General features: G+C 40.5%; 1 protein-coding gene across 8 annotated transcripts in view; it reads left to right on the forward strand.

The window, feature by feature from the left end:
• LOC122681693 (S-acyl fatty acid synthase thioesterase, medium chain-like) overlaps positions 1–26,569 on the forward strand; it is a 39,347-nt gene that overhangs the window by 5,953 nt on the left and 6,825 nt on the right. For 6 of the 8 annotated variants that reach the window (XM_043884067.1, XM_043884065.1, XM_043884070.1 and 3 more), the window contains 5 exons: positions 8,326–8,491; positions 12,647–12,777; positions 22,418–22,556; positions 24,727–24,826; positions 25,734–25,894. In XM_043884067.1, coding sequence (XP_043740002.1) covers positions 8,460–8,491; positions 12,647–12,777; positions 22,418–22,556; positions 24,727–24,826; positions 25,734–25,894 — 563 coding nt within the window. In that variant the 5' untranslated portion in view covers positions 8,326–8,459. The remainder of the gene's footprint in view (positions 1–8,325; positions 8,492–12,646; positions 12,778–22,417; positions 22,557–24,726; positions 24,827–25,733; positions 25,895–26,569) is intronic. The other 2 variants (XM_043884069.1, XM_043884072.1) reach the window with 1 other exon arrangement.

Consider the following 26,569-nt stretch of genomic DNA (forward strand, 5'->3'; position numbering starts at 1 on the left):
CCACGATGGACCATGGGGAATAGCTGTTCTAACACACAGCTGCCAGTTTCAGGCTGAAGCTGCAAGAGGGCCAGACGGTGCAGCTGTGGCTCAGCATCCCCAGTAGGAATGAGCACTGTGGGGCAAACTTTCTCTCTTGGGAACCAGAGACCTGTTTGGTTTCTGCCATTAAATTGTACTCAGTGATGCCTGTCAGGAAGCTGCTGATTGGAATATTACTCAGGCATAAAAAAGGAACAAACTTGGGTCATTTAAAATACTTAGTAGTGTAGTATGAATTTAAGGTACACCCAGACACACCCCTGAGATTCAAGTCCCTGTGGTCGAATACTCTCTGGAAATCCCTCCATGGGTGCCTCACAGATGTTGCTGTTGAGTCCATTCGGAGTCTTTGATACCCCATGGACTGTAGCCTGCCAGGCTCCTCTGGCCCTGGGACTGCCCAGGCAAGAATACTGGAGTCCACCTTGGGAATGATAATGTAGGACCTGGGTTTGAACTCTAGGCAAGGAAGATCTCTGGAGGAGGGCAGGGCAACTCACTCCAGTATTCTTGCCTGGAGAATCCCATGGACAGAGGAGCCTGGTGAGCCACACTCCATGGGGTCACAAAGAGTCAGACACGACTGAGCAACTAACACTTAACCTTAATAATCTGATACTAAACACCTCGCCTTTCCCCACAGACCATTTCTCCTGTTTTCCATCTCAAGACCTGACGGCACCGCCACATACCCCATCCATTGGTTAAGTCAGAAAGCTGGGAGTCACACTGTTTGTAGCTCTTCCACACTCACCATGTCTAATAAAGCACCAGATCCCACAGATGCCAGGGAAGGAGGCTGTCGTGGCACATAACGCACAGTAGAGGTGGGCACTGGGGTTTAAGAGCTTCTCAAGCCAGACTAGCTGGGTCTACTGCTTGCCAACATATGTCTTTTAGTCACTGCACCTCTCTGTGCCTTAGTTTCTTTAAATTAAAATGTAGGTAATAATAATACCTTCCGAATTCCCTGGTGGTCCAGTGGGTTTGGACTCTGTGCTTCTACTTCGAGGGTGTGGGTAAAATCCCTGGTTGGGGAACTAAGATTCCACAAGCCACTCAGTGCAGCCACAATATGCATGTGTGTGTGTGTGTGTGTGTGTAGAGACATATATAAAAACTTATACACAAATACAATTTTATAATAGAAAAATAATATAATAATAATACCTTCATCATGTGGGGGAAGAATGTTCACATAACTGTAAAAGTTAAAAGACTTAACACAGGATGTCCCTGGTGGTCTGGTAGCTAAGACTTTGAGCTTCCGATGCAGGGGGCCCAGGTTCAATCCCCAGTCAGGGATCTAGATCCTGCAAACTGCAGTTAAGATCCTGTGTGCTGGGCTTACCTGGTGGCTCAGTGGTAAAGACTCTGCCTGCCAATGCAGGAGACACAGGGTCGATACCTGATCCAGGAAAGTCCCACTTGCCACAGAGCAACTCATCCCATGTGCCACAACTACTGAGCTTGTGCTCTAGACCCAGGTAGCTGCGACTACTGAGCCCACACGCCTAGAGTCCGTGCCTGTGCTCTGCACCTAGGGAAGCCAGCACAATGAGAAGCCTGTGCACCACAACTAGAGAGTAGCCCCTGCTCACCACAACTAGAGAAAGCCCTCGCAGCAATGAAGACCCAACACAGCCTAAGTTAAATAAATAAAATAACAACAACAACAAAAATCCCGTGTGCTGTAACCGAGACCCAGTACGGCCACATTAATAAATTAGCAACCACAATAAAAGACAACGCGTTAAAAGTGTGAGTGATGCCTGGCCCTTCACAATTGTTCTGTGAGTGTTTCTTAATGTCAGAATGTTAGCCCAAGGCATCATCCTTCCTCTCCTGAATTATTACAACAGCCTCCTAACATGCTCTTCGCCGTGACCTTGTCATCAGAGCCATCACCCTGAAAGATGACGCAGGTCATCTTCTCTTTGTCTTAAGACCAAGCCCCAAATTCTTCAGATTGCTTGCTCACAAAGCTGTCCACAATCTGCCTCCTACTTACATCCAGGCTCCGCCTTCCATCCGTGCACAAATCCTTTTGATTTCTCAGTTACCGTGCACCAGCTCACCTCCGGGGCTCAGGCACCTGTTGCTCTTTCCGCCTTGTTCTCTCACACGCCATTCCGCAGGCCTTCTTTTCCATTGCCTAGCTGGTAGCCAAACCATTTCAGAACATGCTTCCTCTGTGCCAGAGCCTGGCATTGACTGTTTTACATTTGAAATTATTTTTAAATCTTAAGAATGATATCTTCCTAGATACATCTTATATACCCAGCATTATAGCTGGATTACTTTTTAATTCAACCTGACAATTTTGTATCATACTTAGAGAATTTAGCCCATTAATATGTAATATAAAACTGGGATTTCCCTGGTGGTTTAATGGCTAAGACTTCTCGCCCCCGGTGCAGGGTACCCGGGTTTGATCGTGGAACCAGATCCCACGTGCCTCAACTAAGAGTTCGCATGCCACAACTAAAGATCCTGTGTGCCACAACTAAAAGCTGGCATAGTCAAACAAACAAATGAAAATATTTTAAAAAGCACAGGCAGTGATATTTGGGGTTTAATCTGCTATCTTGTATTGTGTTTTCTGTTTGTTTTACCTGTGTTTTCTATGTTTACCTGTGTTTATTGTGTTTTCTATGTTTTTCCTTACTTTTCTCTTTTTGATTCACTAAACAGTCCTCTCTTCCAGTTTGGGTGGCATATGGTATGTTTCTGTTCTTTCAAGAAACTTGCCTTAGAAATTAAAACATGCATACTTATCAGTCTAAACTTAATAAAACCTCAAAGGAAAAAAAAAGAAATTCCTTTACTTGCTCTTGACATATACATTATTTTGTTCAATATTTTAATTCCATATATATTTTAAGGCCAACTAGAAATTACAGTTACTGCTTTATGCAATTAATGTTTATTTACATTGGCTCACTTATTTACCATTGTCTTTTTAAATTTCTTTTTGCATCTCAAAATCTCCCATCTGCAGTCACTTACTTTCTGCCCAAAGTATATATTTCCTTTAAAATTTAATTTAGAGAATGTCTTCTGGGTGGCAAACTTAGAAAAGACACTTGAAAATGTCTTTATTTTGCCCTGCTTCTGCTTCCTGAAGTATAGTTGATTTACAATATTATATTATTTTCATGTGTATAGTTGAGTGATTCAGTATTTTTGCAGAGTATACTCCATTTTTAGTACAAGACCATGGCTATAATCCCCTGTGCTTTACAATATATCCTTGTTGCTTTCTACTTTATACTTAGTTGTCTGTATCTCTTACCACTAGATCCTTAATTTGTTCCTCCCCCTTTCCTCTCCCCTTTGGTAACCCCAAGGTTTTTCTATACGTATGTATCTGTTTCTGTTTTGAATATACTCTCATTTGTATTATTTTTCAGAGTCCATATATAAGTGGTATCATACAGTATTTGTCTTTTTCTGTCTAACTTATTTTATAATCTTTAGGTCTATTTGTGTTGCTGCAAATTGCAACATGAATTTCATTCCTCTTTATGGCTAAGTAATATTCCATTGTGATATCTATATATATGAAGTCAAAGTGTTATTTGCTCAGTCATGTCCAACTCTTTGCAACCCCATGGACTGTAGCCTGCCAGGATCCTCTGTCCATGGAATTCTCCAGGCAAGAATACTGGAGTAGAGATCCCCTTTTTCAGGGGATCTTTCCAACCCAGGAATCAAACCCAGGGCTCCTGCATTGCAGGCAGATTCTTTACCATCTGAGGCACCAGGGAAGCCCATCTATCTCTGTATCATACCTTCTTTATCCATTCCTCAGTTGATGGGCACTTAGCTTGCCTCCATGTCTTGGATACTGGAAATAGTACTGCTATAAACACTGGGTTAGATGCAGCTTTTCAAATTAGTGTTTTCATTTTTCTAGATATATATATACTGGATCATATGGTAGCTCTGTGGACAAACCTCTACTGTTTTCCACAGCGGTTGCACCAATTTATATTTCCACCAACAGTGTACAAGGGATCCCTTTTCTCCACATCCTCACTGACATTTATTATTTGTAGACTTTTTGATGACAGCCATACTAACAGGTGTGAGGTGATACTGCATTGTTGTTTTGATTTGCATGTCTCTAGACAAAGGAGCCTGGTGGGCTGCTGTCCATGGGGTTGCAGAGAGTTGGACATGACTGAAGCGACTTAGCATGTATGTGTGCATTGGAGAAGGAAATGGCAACCCACTCCAAGTATTCTTGCCTGGAGAATCCCAGGGACAGAGGAGCCTGGTGGACTGCCGTCTATGGGGTTGCAAAGAGTCGGACACAATTGAAGCAACTTAGCAGCAGTAGCAGCAGTAATTAGTGATGCTGAGGACTTGCCTGGAGGCTCAGTCATAAGGAATCTGCCTGCCAATGCAGGAAACATGGGTACAATCCAAAATCTAGGAAGATCTCATTTGTTGTAGTGAAACTTAAGCCCACGCACTGCAACTATTGAACCTTTGTCCTAGAGCCTGGATGCTGCAACTACTGAAGCCTACATTCTGCAACTAGAAAGTTGCCCCTGCTCACCACAACTAAAGAAAGCCCACACAGCCAAAAATAAATAAATAAAGTTTTAGGGAAGAAAAGAGAAGAATATGTTTCTGCTGATTTTGGATGCAATATCCTATAGATTAAGTCCAACTGCTGTACTGCGTCACTTAAGACCACTATTGCCTGATTTTCTATCTGGACGATCTCTTCATTGATGTCAGAGGGTATTAATGCATTATTATAATAATACTATACTACTAATATGCTACTACTATTGTATTATTATAATAATAATATACTAATAATACACTACTATTACTGTACTATTGTTAATTTCTCCCTTTATGTCTCAGTATTTGCTTTATATGCTAGGTGCTCCTGTATTATGTGTGTAATATCCTCTTCTTGTATTGATTTACTTATAATGCCTTTGCCTTTTGTTATAGATTTTGTTTTAGTCTATTTTGCCTGATATGAGTGTTGTTACATTTGCTCCATGCAGGCTGGGGAACACAGCAAGGTGGTCGGGGAAGACCTCTCCCCATCCTACCTGGGGGCCAGCCAGCACCTGTGCATTCCTAAGTGGTGTCCGGGCTGCTCCAGCCTTTTTACCTGTGCCAGAGATTCTCCAACCAGGCAAGGGGGCTTGTCTCTCCACATAGGACCCCAGGACAGGGATGCTCAGTCTGAGCCTTGACCTGCTCACTCCCTGGGGCAGCGTCCACACGTCCAATCCCCTTTCTCCTCTTAGCCCCCTTCAAGGGACACAGGTCCTGACCCAATGTTTTTCTTCCTGTTTTACCCAAATATGTGTGTATCTTTCTTACAGCCTTGATTGTTACAGGAGTCCTTCTGCTATTTTCCAGTTAGCTTTCAATAGGAATTTTTCCGCATCTGGATTTTGATGTTGTTGTTTATTTGGGTTTTTTTTTTTTTGGCCATGCTATGCAACTTGCTAAACTGAAAACTAGCAATTTTCAACAGTGTAGGAGGTGCCCTTTTCTCCATACCCTCTCTAGCATTGATTGATTGTGGCTTTTTTGATGATAGCCATTCTGTCTGGTGTGAGGTGATATCTCATTGTAGTTTTGATTTGCATTTCTCTAATACTTAGTGATCTTGAATGTCTTTTCATGTGCTATTGGCCATCTGTATATCTTCTCTGGAGAAATGTCTTCTATTTATGCTTTCTCCTCATTTTTTGAGTAGGTTATTTCTTTTGAGGCTGTTAAGTGTCATGAGCTGTTTGCAAATTTTGGAGACTAATCCCTTATTGGTTGCATCATTTGCAAATACTTTCTCCCAATCTGTTGGTTGTTTTTCCATTTTGTTTATTGTTTGCTTTGCTGTGCAAAAGCTTTTAAGTAGACCCTATTTGTTTATTTTTGTTTTTATTTCCATTATTCTGGAAGACGAGTCAAAAAAGATGTTGCTACACTTTATGTCAGAGTGTTTTTCCTATGTTTTCCTCCAGGAGTTTTATAGTGTTCAGTCTCACATTTAGGCCTTGAATCCATTTTGAGCATAGTTTTGTGTATGGAGTTAAAGAATGATCTAGTGTCATTTTTTTACATGTAGCTGTCCAGTTTTCCCAGCACCATTTATTGCAGAGACCATCTTTCCAACATTGTGTAGACTTGGGGGGAGGTGAGTTTTACATCCTTCTGCTCCAGGTTTTGATCTCTTTCAAGTCTGATTCTTCTGATTTTCCCTGCCTTGAGAGTTGTTCTGAAAATCCCAATTTAGCAATTTTTCTTTTAGCACTTGAAGAGATTAGTGCTAGCTTTCCACTCTGCTGTTCCTTCCAGATTATAGTCCATCCCCTCATCCTCTGGGCTTTTAATATTTGCCCTTTGTCTTTGTTTTCCAGTTTCATCATTACATACATTTTTTTCTTTTTAGTCTATTCTGCTCAGAATGTGCTGGGCATCTTTACTCTTTGGACTGGTATAATGTATCAGTTGTGGGAAAATCTAAGCCACTGTCTCCTGAATATTGTCCCTACCTCATCCCTCTCTTCTCTCCTCCAGGATTTCAATCAAATAGACACTTCTATTGTTTTTTTCTTGAGGACAGAGTCACTATCACTTTTATCTGAGGATAACTCCAAATGTTGAGAAATGACCCAGGACTTCAGTGATATCTATTGAAGTAAAATGTCAACTGAGTAAATTGACATTTACTCAATTGACATGTCAAAAAAAAAGTCTATTGAGTAAATTTTTAATTTGTATTTATTTTTGATTACGATGGGTCTTTGTTGCTGTGCGCAGGCTACTCTCTAGTTGTGGTGCATGGGCTTCTTGTTGTGGTGGTTTCTGTTGTTGTGGAGCAGACTCTAGCGTGTGCAGGCTTTGGCACCGGCGGCACACAGGCTTAGCTGCTCTGTGGCATGTGGGATCTTCCTGGACCAGAGACTGAACCCATGTCCCCTGTATTTGTAGGCAAATTCTCAACCACTGGACCACCAGGGAAGACCTATTAAGTAAAAGTAAACACTTCTCCTGCCTATAATGTGCCAAGTCAAAAATAAGATGATATCAGAAAGAAGAATAGGTTTTACTTATTTCTATTAAAAACAGCTGGTGGAATTTAGCCTCATTTTACTGCCGTTCTGTAGCCCTCAGTAACAGCCTTCAGTCATAAACACAAAAAATATGCATCCAACCTCTGATTGCCAATTTTTCTTGGTAGACAAAGCCGTCTCTTCTGGCATTTTATGTCCTTACTTAAGGAGTCAGTGGAATCCTAATGAATCATACAGGTGGGGTGTTTTTTGAGAATTTGTAATTTCTCCAGGCCATTCTTACTAAGAAAACAACCTGAGTGACAAGCTGATCCCCGCCTCCAGGAACTCTCTTCCCCTAGTTAAGCAGGTCTTTCAGTTCCTCCAGGTGCTCTGCACTGCACTATAAGAAGTCAGCACACTGAGAGATCAGCCTGGTCTCTGGGGAACACTCCTGAGGCTCACAGCTGAGTGATCCAGGGCCTTGACATGATTCAAGGAGCTTCTAGGAAGTAAAAGGATAAAGTCCACTGGGGGGGGTAATTATTCTTCCTTTCTTTTCTGAATATTTGTAGCTTGCAGAGTTGGAAGTTTGATATTTCATTTTTTATTTATTTGTTTATTTTTGGTTGCACTGGTCTTCATTGCTGTGTGTGCGATTTTTTTAGTTGCAGTGAGTGGGGGCTACTCTTTGTTGCGGTGCATGGGCTTCTTGTTGCAGTGGCCTCTCTTGTTGGGGAGCACAGGATCTAGGCACACGGGCTCAGCAGTTGTGGGGCATGGGCTTAGATGCTCCATGGCAGATAGAATCTTTCCAGACCAGGGGTTGAACCCATGTCCCCTGCTTTGGAAGTGGTTTCTTAGCCACTGAGCTAGCAGGGACGTCCCAGAAGTTTGGTATTAGCAGTAAAGTTTTTCTAAGACCTCCTAATTCTTCCTTAAGTTTTAAAATTTTGTAAATATCTAGAAAATGAAGACACCAATATTTTAAACTCAAACCTCTCCTCAGACCCCAATTTTCTAGTCAGTATTGAGTGTTCTTGGTTTGATTTGGCTGCAGGGCATTTACTAGCTAGAGTTTTAGAAATGTTGCATCTTTGTCTTTCTCTGTCCTAGCCAGGGGTTCAGCTAATGGAAACACTTACTGATGATTGAATGTGAGCTGAGGCAGGCGACTCCAACATAACATCTGTCATGTTGCTTCTAATCCATTTCTTCTCCTCTTTTTTTTCTTTTTTTCAAATAGGGCTTGGAGCAATAATCAACAGATTTCAAAGTGTGCTCGAGGCTGATCAGAGGTTTTATATCCAAAGAGGTATTGAATTTGGCACTGGCCAGAAAGTTCCTGAGAGCAGCAATTTTGTACCATTTCCTCAACAAATGGAGAGCAGAGACAAAGCTGAGACAATCAGGTATGTCACTGTGTGCAGTCTGGGTTTTTCCAATCCCAGGTGCTCAAATACTCTGCCTCTGGAGGTTGCCCTTTTACATGGGAAGGGGCTTCTCAGAGAGACCTCATTTGATGGCCATTCTCCCTAGTGCAAGGTATTTGTGTTTTTGCCACACCATGTGGGATCCTAGTTTCCCCCACAAGGGACCGAACCCTGCACTGGAAGTGCAGAGTCTTAACCACTGGACCGCTAGGGAAGTCCTGTAAGGTATAGTAAATGGTACCAACTACTCACTGTGTAAAATGGTACTGACTTGGTGGTGAGCTTAATGTGAAACTGTAAATCCATGACTTGGCTACAAATGTGAAAGTAAGATTCCATTTACATCCAGAAGTAGAGTAGAGGTCTGTGTCCCTGGCTCTGTCATCTGAAGCCTCCCAGGTATGCTATCCACTCCCTGCCACTTATGGGTCCACTTGTTGCTTGTTGATGCTGAGAAAACAAGAAGAAGGATAAAGTGGGGAAATAGCTCTTAGGATAAACAGGACTTGTGTTCTAATTCCTGACTTGTCACTGGCCGGGTGACCCTGGGCGAGTAACCTAACATCTCTTGACCTCAATTTCTCCAACTGTCAAACCAGGATTAATAGAAAACATTCATTTTTGTTTTGTGGGTTCCTAAAACCATGCTGAGTATTTTTGAGACATTTAATCAAAGTGTAAGGAAGACGCTATGATTGTCCTCATTTTATAGATGAGGACATTGAGATTTTCAGTCACTCAGGTCATTTTCCTAATGTCGTATCAACGGGTTTGAATTCAGATCTCTTTGTTTCCACAGCCTTAGTCACTAGGCTGTTGAAAGTGAAAGTCGCTCAGTCGTGTCTGACTCTTTGTGACCCCATGGACTACACAGTCCATGGAATTCTCTAGGCCAGAATACTGGAGTGGGTAGCCTTCCCCATCTCTAGGGGATCTTCCCAACCCAGCGATCAAACCCAGGTCTCTCACATTGTGAGAGGATTCTTTACCAGCTGAGCTACAAGGGAAGCCCAAGAATACTGGAGTGAGCCTATCCCTTCTCCAGCAGGTCTTCCCCACTCAGGAATCAAACCTGGGTCTCCTGTATTGCAGGTGGATTCTTTACCAACTGAGCTATCAGGCTGTTGATAGTGGGTTAAATGATTGCTCTAATACCTCTCAACTCTAAAGTCTTAGAATTTTATGATTTAACCGAAACCAGAACTGAAGAAGGGGAAGACAAAGAGAAGGCAAGTGCAGGCAGAAGGCTTCCACCCAGAGGATTGGCTTGGGAAGGTTAGCTTTTCTTGGTCTGCGTCTGTTTTTCTCAGGAGACACAGGAGATTGGACGGAGGCAGAGGACAGGCAAGAGCCCAAGAATGAGAATGTTCTGCTAACTGTCCAGGCTTCACAGCAATGAGCAATACCCTCCCAGGCACTACCTTCTTGTGAGATCTTCACCGTGGGTTTGCTGTGGAGGGTAGGCACCCCATCAATGTGGGTTCTGAGGACCCACTGCGACACTGGCCCGGCTCTAAATAAGTGAAGAGCAGCTCCTACCCCCACCCCCAAGGCAAAGAAAGGTGGTTTTATCTTGAAACTAATGATCAAACGGTTTCGCTGGTGGCTCAGTGGTAAAGAATCTGACTGCCAACACAGGAGACACAGGTTTGATCCCTGGGTGGGGAAGATCTCCAGGAGAAGGAAATGGTAACCCAGTATTCTTGCCTGAGAAATCCCATGGACAGAGGAGTCTGGAGGGCTATAGCCCACGAGGTTGCAGAGTTGGAAATGACTTAGCAACTAAAAAAAACAGCAATGATCAAAGTGTCTAAACCTAATTTTGTGTTTATGGCTTTGTATTGTTTTCCTTATAGAACTCCTGTAATCAGCAGAACTACTTCTGCTGATTACATAGTCTTCAGGTATGGCAAGTCTATACTTATTCTGATATTTTTGTTCATGAGAATGCAAGTCATTGAAATAGACTGAAGTAGGGCTCCTTGGCTTTAAAAAATATGGACTTGTTTTAAAGTAATGTTGAATTCAAGTCATTTTTCTAGACTCTTCAATAGCTTCCAGAAATAAGATTCAGAAAACTCACCCATTAGCTATGCAGTTTTTACCAAACTGTGGAAGGCACTATGGAAGGTTTTGTACTCCTTTAAAAAATGACTCTAGTGTTTTTCCAGTAAATGGTTGATAGCTATGAAGCTCTTATTTAGGGCTGATCCATGGTCAGTGAGTTTGCTGATAATCATTTCAGTTCAGTTCAGTCGCTCAGTCGTGTCCGACTCTTTGCGATCCCATGAACTGCAGCACACCAGGCCTCCCTGTCCATCACCAACTCCCGGAGTCCACCCAAACCCATGTCCATCGAGTCGATGATGCCATCCAACCATCTCATCCTCTGTCATCCCCTTCTCCTCCTGCCCTCAAACTTGCCCAGCATCAGGGTCTTTTCAAATGAGCCAGCTCTTCGCATCAGGTGGCCAAAGTATTGGAGTTTCAGCTTCAACATCAGTCCTTCCAATGAACACTCAGGATTGATCTCCTTTAGTTAGAAGGAATGTAGCCTCAAGTACAAAATGTCCCTCTTCAAAAGAAAACATTAAAATTACCCCTTTGAGGGGACTTCCCTGACCATCCAGTAGTTAAGACACTGCCTTCCAGTGCAGTGGGCCTGATCCCTGGTCAGGGAGCTAAGATCCCACATGTCCCATGGCTGCCAAAAAACCAAAACATAAAAAGCATACTGTAACAAGTTCAATCAAGACTTTAAAAATGGCCCACATTAAAAAACCTTTAAAAAAAAATGCCCTTTTTTCTCTTTAAATTAGCTATTATTAACATAAATGCCCTAATACAAGCCAAGGAGTTTTTCTCCATAAGTTATTCTTCCCCCCAAGAAAGGTTTTAACTTATGCTTAAGTTTGTGTAAAGTTTCTCATAATTAGTAGCGTTCTATTATTTTTATCATGAAAACCAAAATCCTCTTTAAGGAATACATGTAAACCTGACAAAATCTCAATCATTGTTAGTTTTGGATGCTTGTAGAGATCAACTGGGGGTGCGTCCCTGGTAGTTCAGCTGGTAAAGAATCCACCTGCAATGCAGGAGACCCTGGTTCAATTCCTGGGTTGGGAAGATCCCCTGGAGGAGGGATAGGCTGCCCACTCCAGTATTCTTGGGCTTCTCTGGTGGCTCAGCTGGTAAAGAACCCACCTGCAATGCAGGAGACCTGGGTTCAGTCCCTGAGTTGGGAAGATCCCCTGGAGGAGGGCATGGCAACCCACTCCAGTATTCTTGCCTGGAAAATCCCCATGGACAGAGGAGCTTGGAGGGTGACAGTCCATGGGGTCACAAAGAGTCAGACATGACTGAGTGACTAAGCACAACACAGCACAGAGATCAACTGACTAAATGGGAACTTAAAAAAGAGAGAGGCAAGAGAGATTTAATCATGATAGTAGGGTTGATTATCTCACATTTGGCAAGACTATATAACTTTGTAAATAATTTAATGATCAACGTGAAGACTTTACAGGAAGTGTTTAAATTATGGATGATGCAAACGTATATATATTGAATGTTTTGTACATATATTTATATTGAATATATATATATTGAATTTTTTAAAAAGCAATTATCTGGAATACTAGGTGGAAGGATAGTTGGACACTGTGGTGAAATTTCCAATGATTATATGCAGATACAAAAAGGTGTATTTAATTAACACTCAGAAGGGAGTGAAAATTACATGCTTTGGAAAACTTACAGATGACCTGAAATCATGAAGACATTGAGATAAAACTGTGTAGATACAAGTATTCCCTGAATTGGGAAAAAGGTGATTTCTAAATGAGCATGTCTATCCCTTTTAAATGTGCATATGAAATGTATTTCCTAAATATTACATATAGATACTTGACTATTTCACTTACATCTATCAAAGTTTATATATACTAACTGTTAAAAATGAATCCACGAAAAATTTTTTTGGCTGTTCTTGTTGGGAAAAAAAAAAGGTGATCCCTTTATATATGAATACAGTCTCCTTATAATGAATAAAAATTTCTGTTAAAACACACCTAAATCAGTTAGGACAGGTGGACTTACTTTACATCATGTTAAATATTTGAATTTTCTCCCTAGGAATGAAAAAGTTGTGAACTGCTTATACCAGAATCGTAATGCACTTTTTAGGCTGGTTTGCTTTCCTTGGGGAGGAGGTGGCTCCAATTTCTTTGCCAAATGGGGCCAAGATATTCCTAATTCCGTGGAAGGTATGTGAACTTTTACAGCAATTTGCACGGTCAGATAAGATGCACATACAAACAATACAGATTTCCTTACTGGGGGATAGTTAATATTAATAGACACTCAAGATTGCTCTTCAATAAGAGCAATTTTGTCATTTTTCTACTTCCAGAGTAAGAAATTCTGCTATCTTCTGTTACCGAATTAAACATGTTATACCATTTGTTAAGGCCAATAGGTCACTGAGATTCTGTTCAGACTCTGTTCAACTTTTTTACGCCCCTTGTCTCTCTGTCTATTACCCTGTCTGTCTTAGGAATTTTCTTTCTTTCCTTTTTTATTGTTGTTGTTGTTTAGTCTCTAAGTCATGTCTGACTCTTTTGCGATTCCATGGACTGCAGCCCATCAGCCTCTGTCCATGGGATTACCCAGGCAAGAATACTGAACTAGATTGCTATTTCCTTCTCCAAAAGATCTTCCTGACCCAGAGATCGAACCCGCGTCTCATGCATTGGCAAGTGGATTCTTTACCACTGAGCCACCTGGAAAGCCCCTGTCCCAGGTACTTTCTTATTGGTGGACTGTGAACTTGAATTTTTTTTCTCACAGCAGCATGAAAGTGAATTAAACACCACTCTTCTTTTAAGTCATTTTCTGATTATATTTTCTTATTCCCGGACATGGGTAGCTTAAGATAAGTCAAAAGCCTTGAGGGACAAAACACTGTACCTCTTACCTCTCTGAAACTGTAAGTCGCTCAGTTGTGTCCAACTCTTTGGGACCCCCATGGACTGTAGTCTGCCAGGTTCCTCTGTTTATGAGATTCTTTAGGTGAGAATACTGGAGTGGGTTGCCGTTTTCTTCTCCAGGGGATCTTCCTCACCCAGGGATCAGACCCAGATCTCCTACCTTGCAATAGATGGTTTATAGTCTAACCCACCACGGAAGTCCCTTATATCTGAGGTCACAGCATCTAATTCTTGGCTGACGTTACAGCACTGTTTTCCAGCTTTTGGCTCAGCTGGTAGAGAATCCACCTGCAATGCAGGAGACCTGGGTTCAATCGCTGGGTTGGGAAGATCCCCTGGAGAAGGGAAAGGCTACCCACTCCAGTATTCTGGCCTGGAGAATTCCATGGATCATATAGTCCATGGGGTTGCAAAGAGTCAGACACGACTGAGCGACTTGCACTTTTCCAACTTTTCCCTCTCTAGCCCTGTGGGAATATATACAGTGCTGCTGACTTCTTGGCCTCTTAAAAGTAAAGCAATTATATTCTAACAGAAACTTAAAAAGAAAAAGTAGACCTCCACCTGCAGTCTAGAACTTGCAACCTGTACCAGGTAATTGACATATCTCTACAGCAGGAAAGAGGCTGGAGAAATTGCACTTCACTTCTCCAGAGTTTTCCTCTCTTCAGGGAGGTCCAGGTTGCCCCAGCAGTTCAATGATGCCTTCAAACAGGTACTGTGCGTGCGTGTTATTCAGCTTCCCTACCTGTTCAATGAGAGGATTTTTCTGCTGTAAGACATTAAAAAATTTTTTTATTGGATTATAGTTGATTTACAATGCTGTGTTAGTTTCAGGTGTGTAGCAAAGGGACTCAGTTATACCTATATGGACTCTTTTCTTTTTTTATAGACTCTTTTCACATATAGGCTATTACAGAGTATTGAGTAGAGGTCTCCGTGCTATACAGCAGGTTCTTATTAGTTACTTATTTTATATTTAGTAGTGTATACATGTCAACCCCAGTCTCCCAGTTTATAGCCCTCTTATCCCTTGGTAAGTTTATTTTTTCCATCTGTGACTCCACATCTGTTTTGTAAATAAGTTCATTTATAGTTTTTTAGATTTCACATATAAGCAATACCATATATTTGTCTTCCTGTGTCTGACTTCACTCAGAGATTGTCATCTCCCCTACCAGGGAAGACGACAATCTCTGAGTGAAGTGTCTCAAGTAAGTAAGCGTTATCCTCACTAGAGATGACACTCTCTAGGTCCTAGATCCTGGAAAGTTGGTTCAATAGCGTAGTCTAAGAAACCATCAAGTATCAATTACTACTGCCTTTTCAATACTACTTTTTGAAATATTTGCTTCAGATTTTATTTTTACTTTTGATTAAGATCTCTGTTAATCTTTTAAAAATACAACTATTTTTTAAAATGGTTTAGATTTATGGAAAAGTTGCAAAGTTGTTCTCAACTATGCCTCACCCAGTTTCCTCAATTATCTTCAACACACAGTTTCATGTCATTATATTTCAGGGACATTTACATGGATTATAATTTCAAATATTAGTTCTTTACCAGTATTTTAGTTTGTTTACCTTTCTTGAGAGTCACCATTTGTTCCTGTGTTGGAACACTTTCTGACTTTTGTGATTATCACCTTCTTTTGGGCTCTTTTCCTTTTTTCTTTGTTTTCTTATTCCCAGCTCTTTTATTCCTGTCCTCCATATCCATTTAAATACATTGCATCTATTACCTCGCAGACAACATTCAGTCATTTTAAAAATAATTTTTGTCCCTTTAATCAATTTCTTTCCAGTATTCTGTCACCCCTTTGTGCAACTGTCTGACTATTTCTGTTCAGGATTTTCAATTTCTGAGTTATAGTGTTTTTTCATGTCTGCAATTTCTCATTTGAATTTATATTAGAGTTTTGTGTTGTTTGCTTTGCTTTGTGAGCTTTTTAAAAAGCATCTTCAATCATTAGCTGAAAAAGTTTGACTCTTACTTTGTTTTGTGTGTTATGCTTCTACTCATGATGAAGTATGTTGGATTTTCCTGACCCACAAAAACAGGTCATTCTGGAACTTTGAGATGTTTTGAGGAATAAACTCATGTTCTTAAACAGTGGGACTCATACACTACATTTTTGTAAGGAGGGGATGAGGAAGGAAATGAACTTACATTTAACATATGCATAAAATACCTTTCAAGGCTTATATTAATAATTGATACCTTTGATTGCCCTTAGCAGCAGCAGCTGGATAACTAGGTGGCTAAGAGCAAGATTTGGAGAGATTCTTGCACTGCAAGCCTTTTTGTACCTCTTGAATATTGAACCATGTATGAGTTTAAACTACCCCAGAAATTTAAAAAAAAAAAAAAAAATCCTGTATGAAAAAACGAAAAACCACCCAGGTCATTCAGCAGGGGGTGCTGCTGCTGCTGCTAAGTCGCTTCTGTCTGTGCAACCCCATAGACGGCAGCCCACCAGGCTCCCCCGTCCCTGGGATTCTCCAGGCAAAAACACTGGAGTGGGTTGCCATTTCCTTCTCCAATGCACGAAAGTGAAAAGTGAAAGTGAAGTCTCTCAGTCGTGTCCGACTCTTCGCGACCCCATGGACTGCAGCCTACCAGGCTCCTCCGTCCATGGGATTCTCCAGGCAAGAGTACTGGAGTGGGGTGCCATTGCCTTCTCCGTCAGCAGGGGGTAGCCCGAGGCAATTAGTTGCTTACTCTGTTTATTAGTTCAAGGGTGCCCTCTTCTGTCACTATAAGTGAAGTGCAGTTTATAAATAAAGGACACTGTGGAGTTGGGGGGGGTTCATTCTTCTGATTCTTTGATGCTACCTGGCATCTGTGGGGCTCTTATCTTCAGTCACTTCCTTCTTTATTTTTGCCATCAGGCCTCCAAGGGATGTTCCTCCCTTTCCAAGGTGCCTTTCTCAGCCACTACAACTCTGCTCCCTCATGCTTTCCAAGCCCCTTTCTCTCCATTTCCAGGTACCAACACTCTGCCATGGAGGTCTCCCCAAAACCCATGCACTAGAAGAAGAGAGCCCTCTTACTAATATATAAATATATTTTACAAATTATTGAAGGTAATTTCGTATGAGGTTTTCAATCAACAGTTGACAGTCTAAGATAGATATTTCACATATTTTTCTGACTTTATATAAATGTAACATACTGTAAATGTTCCTCTGAAGCTTGCTTTTTTCCCCTCTGTTTTTCTGAGATTCATCCCTTGAATATGTGACTCTCTACTTCACTGACTTTTAACTCGTATATATTATTCCACTGTGTGACTATATGTGTCTAGTCTTCTCTTTATAGGTATTAAGGTCTTTTTCTGCTATGTGTAATAACTTCTGTGAGCAGTCTCATATACAGTTGACCTTTAAATAGTGCAGGGGTTAGGGATGCTGAACCTCTACACAGTTGAGAATCCATGTATAATGAGTAGTTGGCCCTCTGTTTTCAGGGTTCAGCATCTGTGGAATTAACCAGCTGCATTTCTTGTAGTACTGTATACTTACTATTGAAAAAAAATCTGCATATAAGTGGACTCTCCCAGTTCAAACTCTTGTTGTTCAAGGGGCAACTGTATGTGTTCATGCATGCATGGGTAAAAGTCTATACTTAAAGGTGGAATTTCTGGGTATTGGAATAGGAATGTCTCTACTTCAAACTGTCCTCCAAAGGAACTGCAAAGATTTATACTGCCAAAGCAGCACATGAAAATTCGAATCCCTTTATACCCTTGACAACACTGTTATTGCCAAGACTTTAAATTTTTTGCCAATCTGTGCATGAAATTATTCTGATTTTGTTCTATTATTTCCAATGTTATTGAGATGTAAATGACTGAAGAAGCTTGGGGCTTCCTAGGTGGCACAGTGGTAAAGAATCCATCTGCTAAGGCAGGAAACGCAAGAGACGCAGGTTCAATCCCTGGATTGGGAAGATCCCTTGGAGGAGGAAATGGCAACTCGCTCCAATACTCTTGCCTAAAAAATTCCATGGACAGTGGAGCCTGGCGGGCTACAGTCCATGGGGTTGAAAGAGTCATCATGACTGAGTGACTGAGCGCACTCACACACACACACATGCCTGCACATGGTGAATAAGTTTAAGCTGAACCACATAGCTTGACATGTATGTATTGTGAAATGATCATCATGTACGTTTAGTTAACATCTATCCTCTTAAATAGTTTCAGTTATCTTTCCTGTGATAATTTTTTGGATCTATTCTCTTAGCAATTTTCAAATATGCAATACAATATTGTTAACTATAGTCACCATATTGTACATTATATCCCTAGAATGTACTCATAGTAATCAAAATAGTATCCTTTGGCATAAAAACAGACACACAGGCAAATGCAATAGAATTGAAAGTCCAGAGATAACCTCCCAAATACATAGTCAACAAACATTTGACGAGAGCGATGTGAAAGTCGCTCAGTTTTGTTGGATGCTTTGCAACCCCAAGGACTATACAGTCCATGGAATTCTCCCAGCCAGAATACTGGAGTGGGCTGCCATGCCCTCCTCCAGGGGGTCTTCCCAACGCAGGGATCGAACCCAGGTCTCCTGCATTGCAGGTGGATTCTTTACCAGCTGAGCCACCAGGAAAGTCCACAGAAAAGACAGTCTCTTCAATAAATGGTGCAGGGAAAGCTGGATATTCACAGAAGAATGAAACTAGACCACTCTCATCACTCACTCAAAAAATTAACTCAAAAAGAATTAAAGACTCAAACATAAGACCTGAAATTATAAATCTCCTAGAAGGAAACAAAGAAAAAGCTCCTTGACATTAATCTTGGTTACGATTTTTCAGAGATGACACCTACAGCCCAAACACAAAAGTAAGATAAATAAACAAGATGACTCCAAACTAAACAGCTTCTGCACCACAAAAGAATCAGCAAAATGAAAAAGCAACCTACCAAATGGGAGAAAATATTTGCAAATAAAACCCCTAAGAAGGAGTTAATAGCTAAAACATACAAGGAACTCATACAACTCAATACCAAAAAACAATGATTTTAAAATTGAATAAACAGAGGAACTAAATAGATGTTTTCTGAAAGACAACTTACATGGCCAACACGTACATGAAAAGATGCTCAACATCACTCATCATCAGGGAAATGCAAATCAAAACCACAAGGTATCACCTCACACCTGTTAAAATGCTGGTTCCCAAAATGACAAAAGCATTGATGAGGACACGGGGAAAAGGGAACCCTTGAGCACTGTTGGTAGGAATATGAATTAGTGAAGTTACTCTGGCAAACAGTATGGAAGTTCCTCAAAAAATTAAAAATAGAACTACCATGTGATCCAGCAATTCCACTTCTGGGTATATATTGAAAGAAACAAAACTGGTTATCTCAAAGAGATAGCTACACGTCCCATGTTCATTAGAGCATTACTTACAATAGCCAAGACATGGAAGCAACCTAAGTGTCCACTGATGGATGAATGATATAGAAAACGTGATATCTAGATAGACAGATAATGAAATAATAGTTAATACTGAGCTGAAAAGAAGGAAATCCTGCCATTTGCAACATCATGGATGGATCTTAAGGGCATCGTACTAAGTGAAATAAGTCAGACAGAGAAAGACAAATACTATATGGTATCACTTATATGTGGAATCTAAAAGAACAAATTCAGAGAACAGAAGTGATTGGAAGAAAGGGGTGAAGGTGGTCAAAAGGTACAACTTCCAATTACAAGATAAATTCCTCTGATTTTAAACGGAGCAATCCTTGCTATAGATGCGCCTGGGCGTTTTTCTTATGTATATATTCTTGCTGTTGCTCAGTCTCTCAGTTGTGTCCGACTCCTTGCCACCCCATGGACTCCTGCAGCAGGCCACCCTTCCCTGTCCTTCACAATCTCCTGGATTTTGCTCAAACTCATATTTCTATTTATGCTTCATTTCCTGTGAGTTTCTCATCAGATTCTTATGCTTACTTTTCCAATTGATTCTCTTCTTTTTATTGATGTCTAGAAATTCTTTACATATTTATGACCCTAATTTTTTAGGTAGTGGAGGTTAAAATGTCTTTCCCAGTCTATGCCATTTCTTTCTTCACATGTTGTCTTTTGATCCATGGAAGTCTTAAATTTTAATATAGTCAAGTTTATCTCTCTTAAAGTTTGCACTTCTTACGGCTTACTGTAAAAAGTATACCCTAACTGTCAGTCACAAAGTTATTTGCCAATATTTTCTTCTATCAATTTTTAAGCATTTTGTCATATTCAAGCTAGAATTGACTTTTCTATATCATGTAAGAGCTAGGTTAATAATCAGCTGACTTGGTTATTCAGAGACCTACACTTTCCTTCCCACTGATTTTAAATGTCAACACAGTCAAAAAGTAAGTTCCCACACGTATGTCGTCTATCTCTAAGCTCTCTATTCTGTGCCATTGGTCTATTTGCCTTTCTCATAAATTTAAGGCACTTCAATGCCTTGTCCTTCTCAGCCACCCTGGAAACTTGGTGTCTTATATTCCTGATACAAGCCACAATGGTGTGATCACTCACCTAGAGTCCTGGACATCCTGGAAGGCAAAGTCAAGTGGGCCTTAGGAAGCATCACTACAAACAAAGCTAGTGTAGGTGATGGAGTTCCTACTGAGCTGTTTCAAATCCTAAAAGATGATGATGTTAAAGTGCTATACTCAGTATGCCAGCAAATTTGGAAAACTCAGCAGTGGCTTCAGGACTGGAAAAGGTCAGTTTTCATTACAATCCAAAACAAAGGGAATGCCAAAGAATGTTCAAACTACGCACAATTGCACTCATTTCACACGCTAGCAAAATAATGCTCGAAATTCTCCAAACTAGGCTTCAACAGCACATGAACCGAGAACTTCCAGATGTTCAAGCTGGATTTAGGAAAGGCAGAGACCAAATTGCCAACACCCGTTGGATCAAAGAAAAAGCAAGAGAATTCCAGGAAAACATCTGCTTCGTTGACTATGCTAAAGCCTTTGACTGTGTGGAGAACAACAAATTGTGGAAAACTCTTAAGACATGCGAATACCAGACCATCTTACCTGCCTCCTGAGAAACCTGTATGCAGGTCAAGACACAACAGTTAGAAACAGACATGGAACAATGGACTGGTTCCAAATTGGGAAAGGAGTACATCAAGGCTGTATATTGCCACCCTGCTTATTTAACTTATATGCAGAGTACATCACGTGAAATGCCGGGCTGGACAAAGCACAATCTGGAATCAAGATTGCTGCGAGAAATATCAGTAAACTCAGATATGCAGATGACACCACCATTATGGCAGAAAGTGAAGAGGAACCTCATCAAGAACCTCTTGATGAAAGTGAAAGAGGAGAGTGAAAGAGCTGGCGTAAAACTCAACATTCAAAAAACAAAGATCATGGCATCCAGTCCCATCACATCATGGCAAATAGATGGGAAAACAATGGAAACAGTGACAGACTTTATTTTCCTGGTCTCCAAAATCACTGCAGATGGTGATTGCAGTCATGAAATTAAAAGAGGCTTGCTTCTTGGAAGAAAAGCTATGACCAACCTAGACAACATATTAAAAAGCAGAGACATTACTTTGCTGACAAAGGTCAGTCTCTTCACAGCTATGGTTTTTCCAGTAGTCATGTATGGATATGAGAGTTGGACCATAAAGAAAGCTGAGCTCTGAAGAATTGATGCTTTTGAACTGTGGTATTGGAGAAGATTCTTGAGAGTCCCTTGTTCTGCAAGGAGATCCAACCAATCAATCCTAAAGGAAATCAGTTCTGAACATTCATTGGAAGGACTGATGCTGAAGCTGAAACTCCAGTACTTTGGCCACCTGATGCAAAGAACTGATTCATTGGAAAAGACCCTGATGCTGGGGAAGATTGAAGGCAGGAGGAGAAGGGGATGACAGAGGATGAGATGGTTGGATGGCATGACCAACTCGATGGACACGAGTTTGAGCAAGCTCCGGGAGATGAAGGACAGGGAAGCCTGGTGTGCAGCAGTCCGTAGGGTCACAAAGAGTTAGACTCAACTAAGCGACTGAACAACAAGAAGCCATAGACAATCATTCTGTTAGCATAGGCTCATCACTGGAATTTTTATTTTTTTTATTTTTATTTTTTCCAGTTTTTTTTTTTCATTTATTTTTATTAGTTGGAGGCTAATGACTTTACAATATTGTAGTGGTTTTTGCCATACATTGACATGAATCAGCCATGGATTTACATGTGTTCCCCATCCTGACCCCCCCCTCCCACCTCCCTCCCCATCCCATCCCTCTGGGTCATCCCAGTGCACCAGCCCCGAGCACTTGTCTCATGCATCCAACCTGGACTGGCGATCTGTTTCACACTTGATAATATACATGTTTCGATGCTATTCTCTCAGATCATCCCACCCTCGCCTTCTCCCATAGAGTCCAAAAGTCTGTTCTATACACCTGTGTCTCTTTTTCTGTTTTGCATATAGGGTTATTGTTACCATCTTTCTAAATTCCATATATATGCATTAGTATACTGTATTGGTGTTTATCTTTCTGGCTTACTTCACTCTGTGTAATGGGCTCCTGACTGGAATTTTTAATTCCCTCTTATTTTTTCTCTTTTCTAGTTATACCATTTACCTTAGTGTGAGCCAAACTCTGCATGCATGTGATTCATCCAGTGTTTCTAAACGTTTTTTAAAAAATTCTAAATGTTGGAGAGTATTTTTCAGATATGTAGTCTGCTATAGCTTGTGTTATTTAATCAGCAAATTCTAAAATGTTTCTCTCCTTACATTTGACTAATATTATTCACATCTTTGAAACTCTTCCCACCATATTAACTTAAGCCCTTTCACAGTATCACAGCAACCCTCCCACCATCTGCACACATTAACCGTCTTCCTTTACTTCCAGTGCATGCCATACGGCTTGCTGGGAGAGAAAGTCGGCTTGACGAACCTTTTGCAAGTGACATGCATCAGGTGGTTGATGAAATTGCCTGTGCCCTACTGCCGATCATCCAGGGTGAAAATTTTGCATTTTTTGGCCACAGGTATTTAACCTCTGTTTTTTTTTTTTTTTTTTTTTATTGTTGTTGTTTTTAAACCTCTGTTTTGAAAAACATTTGGGGGACTTTTTTCCACCACAGATCCATGGTTAACGTTGTCCTCTGTGTCTTCTGGGATGTGTGCCTTTGTTTTAGTTTGGTTTTGATGTTTCACCACTGCTTGAAAGAATGATGGATTCAGTATGGTTAGAGCTCTTCTCAAATGAGAAAGTCAGACTGAAAGAAGTCCTAGTAGGGACCGAAAAGATGGAAAGGCCTAGTGCTGAAATGAATGGAAACCTCTCCTTCAGGAGTGTGTAGATCCTAGGCTTCTCTTGGTATCTTCTCTTTTGAAAATAGCCCCAGCATGTTGGGTAACTCTGACCAGCCATGGCTCTTACAATTGGCCAGTCTGTACAATCATCTGACTTTTTTTCCCTTTTAGGCAGAAAGCATTAAGATTTGTAAAATCAAGTCTCTAGCAGCAACGTGTATCCCATTTATTTTTAAAATTAAAAAGGATATAAAGAGTATGTATTTCTTAAGCTAATCTGTAGGATTTTAAGGTTAAATCATAAATATCAGAATTCTGTCTGCCTCTTACTCAGTTTGACCTTTGGCAACTTCCTTGGGTTTCTGAATTAAGTTTCTTCCTCTGGGAAGCCGGAATGATAATGGCTCCATTTCTGAGGATTAAATGAATAATAACCATAAATTACTTGGTATTAATTATGGTAAGGACTCAGTACATTTTGGCTCCTGTATTATATATATTTACAGATACGATTGAGCAAAAAAAAAAAAAAAAATGAAAAATCAAAGTATCCATTATCCCAGATAATCCTTCAGAATTTTGATGTGGCTCCATAGTATTTTTGCGTGTTGGGATCCTATTTTATATTTCTTCCTAATTTTTCCCCCCACTTAAACTATTGCTATGGAGATCTGTAATCGCTGCAAGATGATTTTGTCAATTCCTTTTAAGAGAAGAATTATTTCTATCTTTTTTTCTGTTATAAAAGCACTTTGGTGACATTTTTGTAGAAAATTTAGTATACATTTCTTATAAATTTCTTAAGGACCACATGTCCAGAATTTAGGTTAATGACATACACACTGATAGAGCACTTGATAGAAATTTCCAAATCACCTTCAGTTTACACTCCAGCGGCAATGACCATGGAACTGAGTTTCCTTTGTTCATTGCTTGAAGATAGTTGCAAAAAATGTTCTTGATCAATACTGTCTACAAAATATAACTACATAATGTCTACAGCAGTTCACAAACTTTTTACTCCTGGCATTGCTTTAATACTGGGTTGACCAAAAGGTTCGTTCAGGTGTTTCTGTAACATGGTATGGAGAAACCCAGACAAACCTTTTGGCCAACCCAATACTTCTGGAAGCATTGAGGGGATCAACGAGATTTTATGTGTGGTTTATCCATCAATATTTACCATATTAGAAAATAAAACTATGAAACTTTCAAGATACTTAACATTAATAATCCCCTTATATGCTGCTATAAAGAATACATACTTTATGCAAGACTGTATTTTCCCAAAAAAGCACTGTGAGAAGAGTGGCACTATTTTACACTTTGGCACACATTTGGTACACTCTGGCACACATGTCTGGCTTATTAGAAGGCAGCTAAGATTCTCTCTTTTGCATTCCAACTGTGCTGATAACCCATGACACACGTGGTGTATGGAAAACTCAACTATGCTCTCCTAAAAAAAGAAAATGAGAGTTTAAAAGGGAAACATTTTAACAATATTCTAAAAATGGCTTTAACCTCACAGACCACCTGAAAAGGTGACAGGAACTCCTGGAAGTCCCCAGACTATACCTTGAAAACTGCTGATAAATATTAAATACATAGTGACATCTATCTTTCAGGGAGGAAAGGAAATTTAAATTAATTTCAAGACATGGTGGAAATCAGTATTCCATCTTAGTCTGAATTATCTAGGATGTCTTGAAACACTGCTGATGTTGCTGCAAATCATTGAAAACCTACCATTTACAAATAAGTTAGCTATTATTCAACTAATGTAAGCTCTCCTTCGGTCTGTTTCATGATCATTGCTGTGTTTATGAGTTCTTGTGGACTTCTGATGTATTATGAATTTCATTGAATAGTTATTGTCATGTTTTTCTTCCCCAAATGTAGTATGGGATCTTATATTGCTTTTTTTACTGCACTACATCTGAAAGAAAAATATAATCTAGAACCAGAACATTTATTTGTGTCAAGTGCAAGCCCTCCTCATGTAAGTAATTTCATTTTCCTTAGGGAGGGTGGTGGGAAGGATGGAAGTGCAGTGGGGAAATCAAGTCATTGTTTTCCTTTCTGATGAGTTTTGATCACCAGTAGACATGGTGATGAATAAAAGATACTATTGGTTAATGAAACACTCACAAATCTCTTTCACTGTCATCTTCTCATCTTTGCTCTGAAATGCACTTTAACTGTTTCCTGGTCAGTGCCTGCACTGGCCCAGGCATCTCTGATGAAAACTATTGATTCTAAGTGTATTTTCCTCCATTCTGAGTCAGCAGAGAATTTAACTTTCAGCAGACTAACTGGATCATTCTTTTTTTTTTTTTTAATAAAAAATGTTTATTTTTGGCTGTGCTGGGTCCTCATTGCTGTGCACAGCTTCCTCTAAGTTGCAGAGAGCCAGGGCTCTTCTCTAGTTATGGTGCAGGCTTCTCACTGCGGTGGCTTCTTTTGTTGTGGAACGGAGCTCCAGGGCACACAGGCTTCAGTAGGTGTCGCACATGGGCTCAGGAGTCGTGTCACACAGGCTGAGTTGGTCCACGGCATGTGGGATCTTCCTGGACCAGGGATTGAACCAGTGTGCCCTGCACCACCAAGGCAGATTCTTTTCCGGTGGTCAGGTACTCCTGTCTGCCATCAGGTGATGTTCTGTGAGCACTCCTGTGTCTGAAGGTGTATTCCTGATGTATCCGTGGAGAGAGATGTACTCCATGTACACCTATGTCTCCACCATCTTGCACTCCCCACAAGGCAGATTCTTAACCCCTGGACCACCAGGAAAGCCCTCATCAGAGAACTCTCAAAATCACCGAAAGGGAGAGTAGAGAGCATTCAGGGTCTGAACAGGTGCTTTAAATGAAATGTCAGAGTAATGTTTTTACTGTTTCATGTCAAAGGCCCGACTTCCTTTCCTCAAAGATGATATGTGTGTCGAACAAATTGCCTTTTTACTGAAGGAAATGGGAGGCATTCGTGACGATTTTGTTGGTGATGAGGAACAGAGTCAAGAATCCTTTACCAAAGTGTTAGCAGATCTTCACATTTTGAAAGATGTCATGTAAGTCATTGAGGCATGTTTTCTTTCTTTCTTTTTTTTAAAAAATTATCTATGGAAGATGCAGGTTGGCCGTTCTCTGAGGATGCTTATCCAGGAAGGCAGAGTTTGACTTGTTTTCTTTTGAGGCCCACCTGTGATATTTTTGCTGCCTTAAAATGGAGCCTGGGCATGGAAATTACATTAATCAAGGATGAACAGGGCATCTTTATCTTTTTTAAAAAATGTGGTTCAATGTGTGTTGGGTTGGCCAAAAGTTTGTTCGAGTTTTTCCATAAGATCTTACAGAATCCCCAAATGAACTTTTTGACCAATCCAGTATGCTTTATCACATAAAAAAAAATTTGTTGCATAAATTACTAATGTCAAAGGATGCTCATCTTATTAGGGGAACAGCAGAAGGGGATCCCTACTTATTAAATATGTGGAGGTGATCCAAGACAAGGGAGTGGTTTGCTTCTTGGGGGAATTTTGTTCCAGAACTCATTTGGTTCCATGACACCTGACTATTCCTGTCTCCTGAGAGGTCTCATTGACATTTGATCCTTCTAATAGGACTGAAGTCCTAATGTTCCAGATACTGGCCCTAATAAACTGAAACCATAAGGTTCTTCCTTTTCTAACGTCCCCACAGCAGGTCCTGTGGGGCCAGCGTTTGGCCCTCAGTCACTATGGTAT

This window comes from Cervus elaphus, chromosome 23 (assembly GCF_910594005.1).
Source record: "Cervus elaphus chromosome 23, mCerEla1.1, whole genome shotgun sequence".
Classification (NCBI taxonomy): Eukaryota; Metazoa; Chordata; class Mammalia; order Artiodactyla; family Cervidae; genus Cervus; species Cervus elaphus.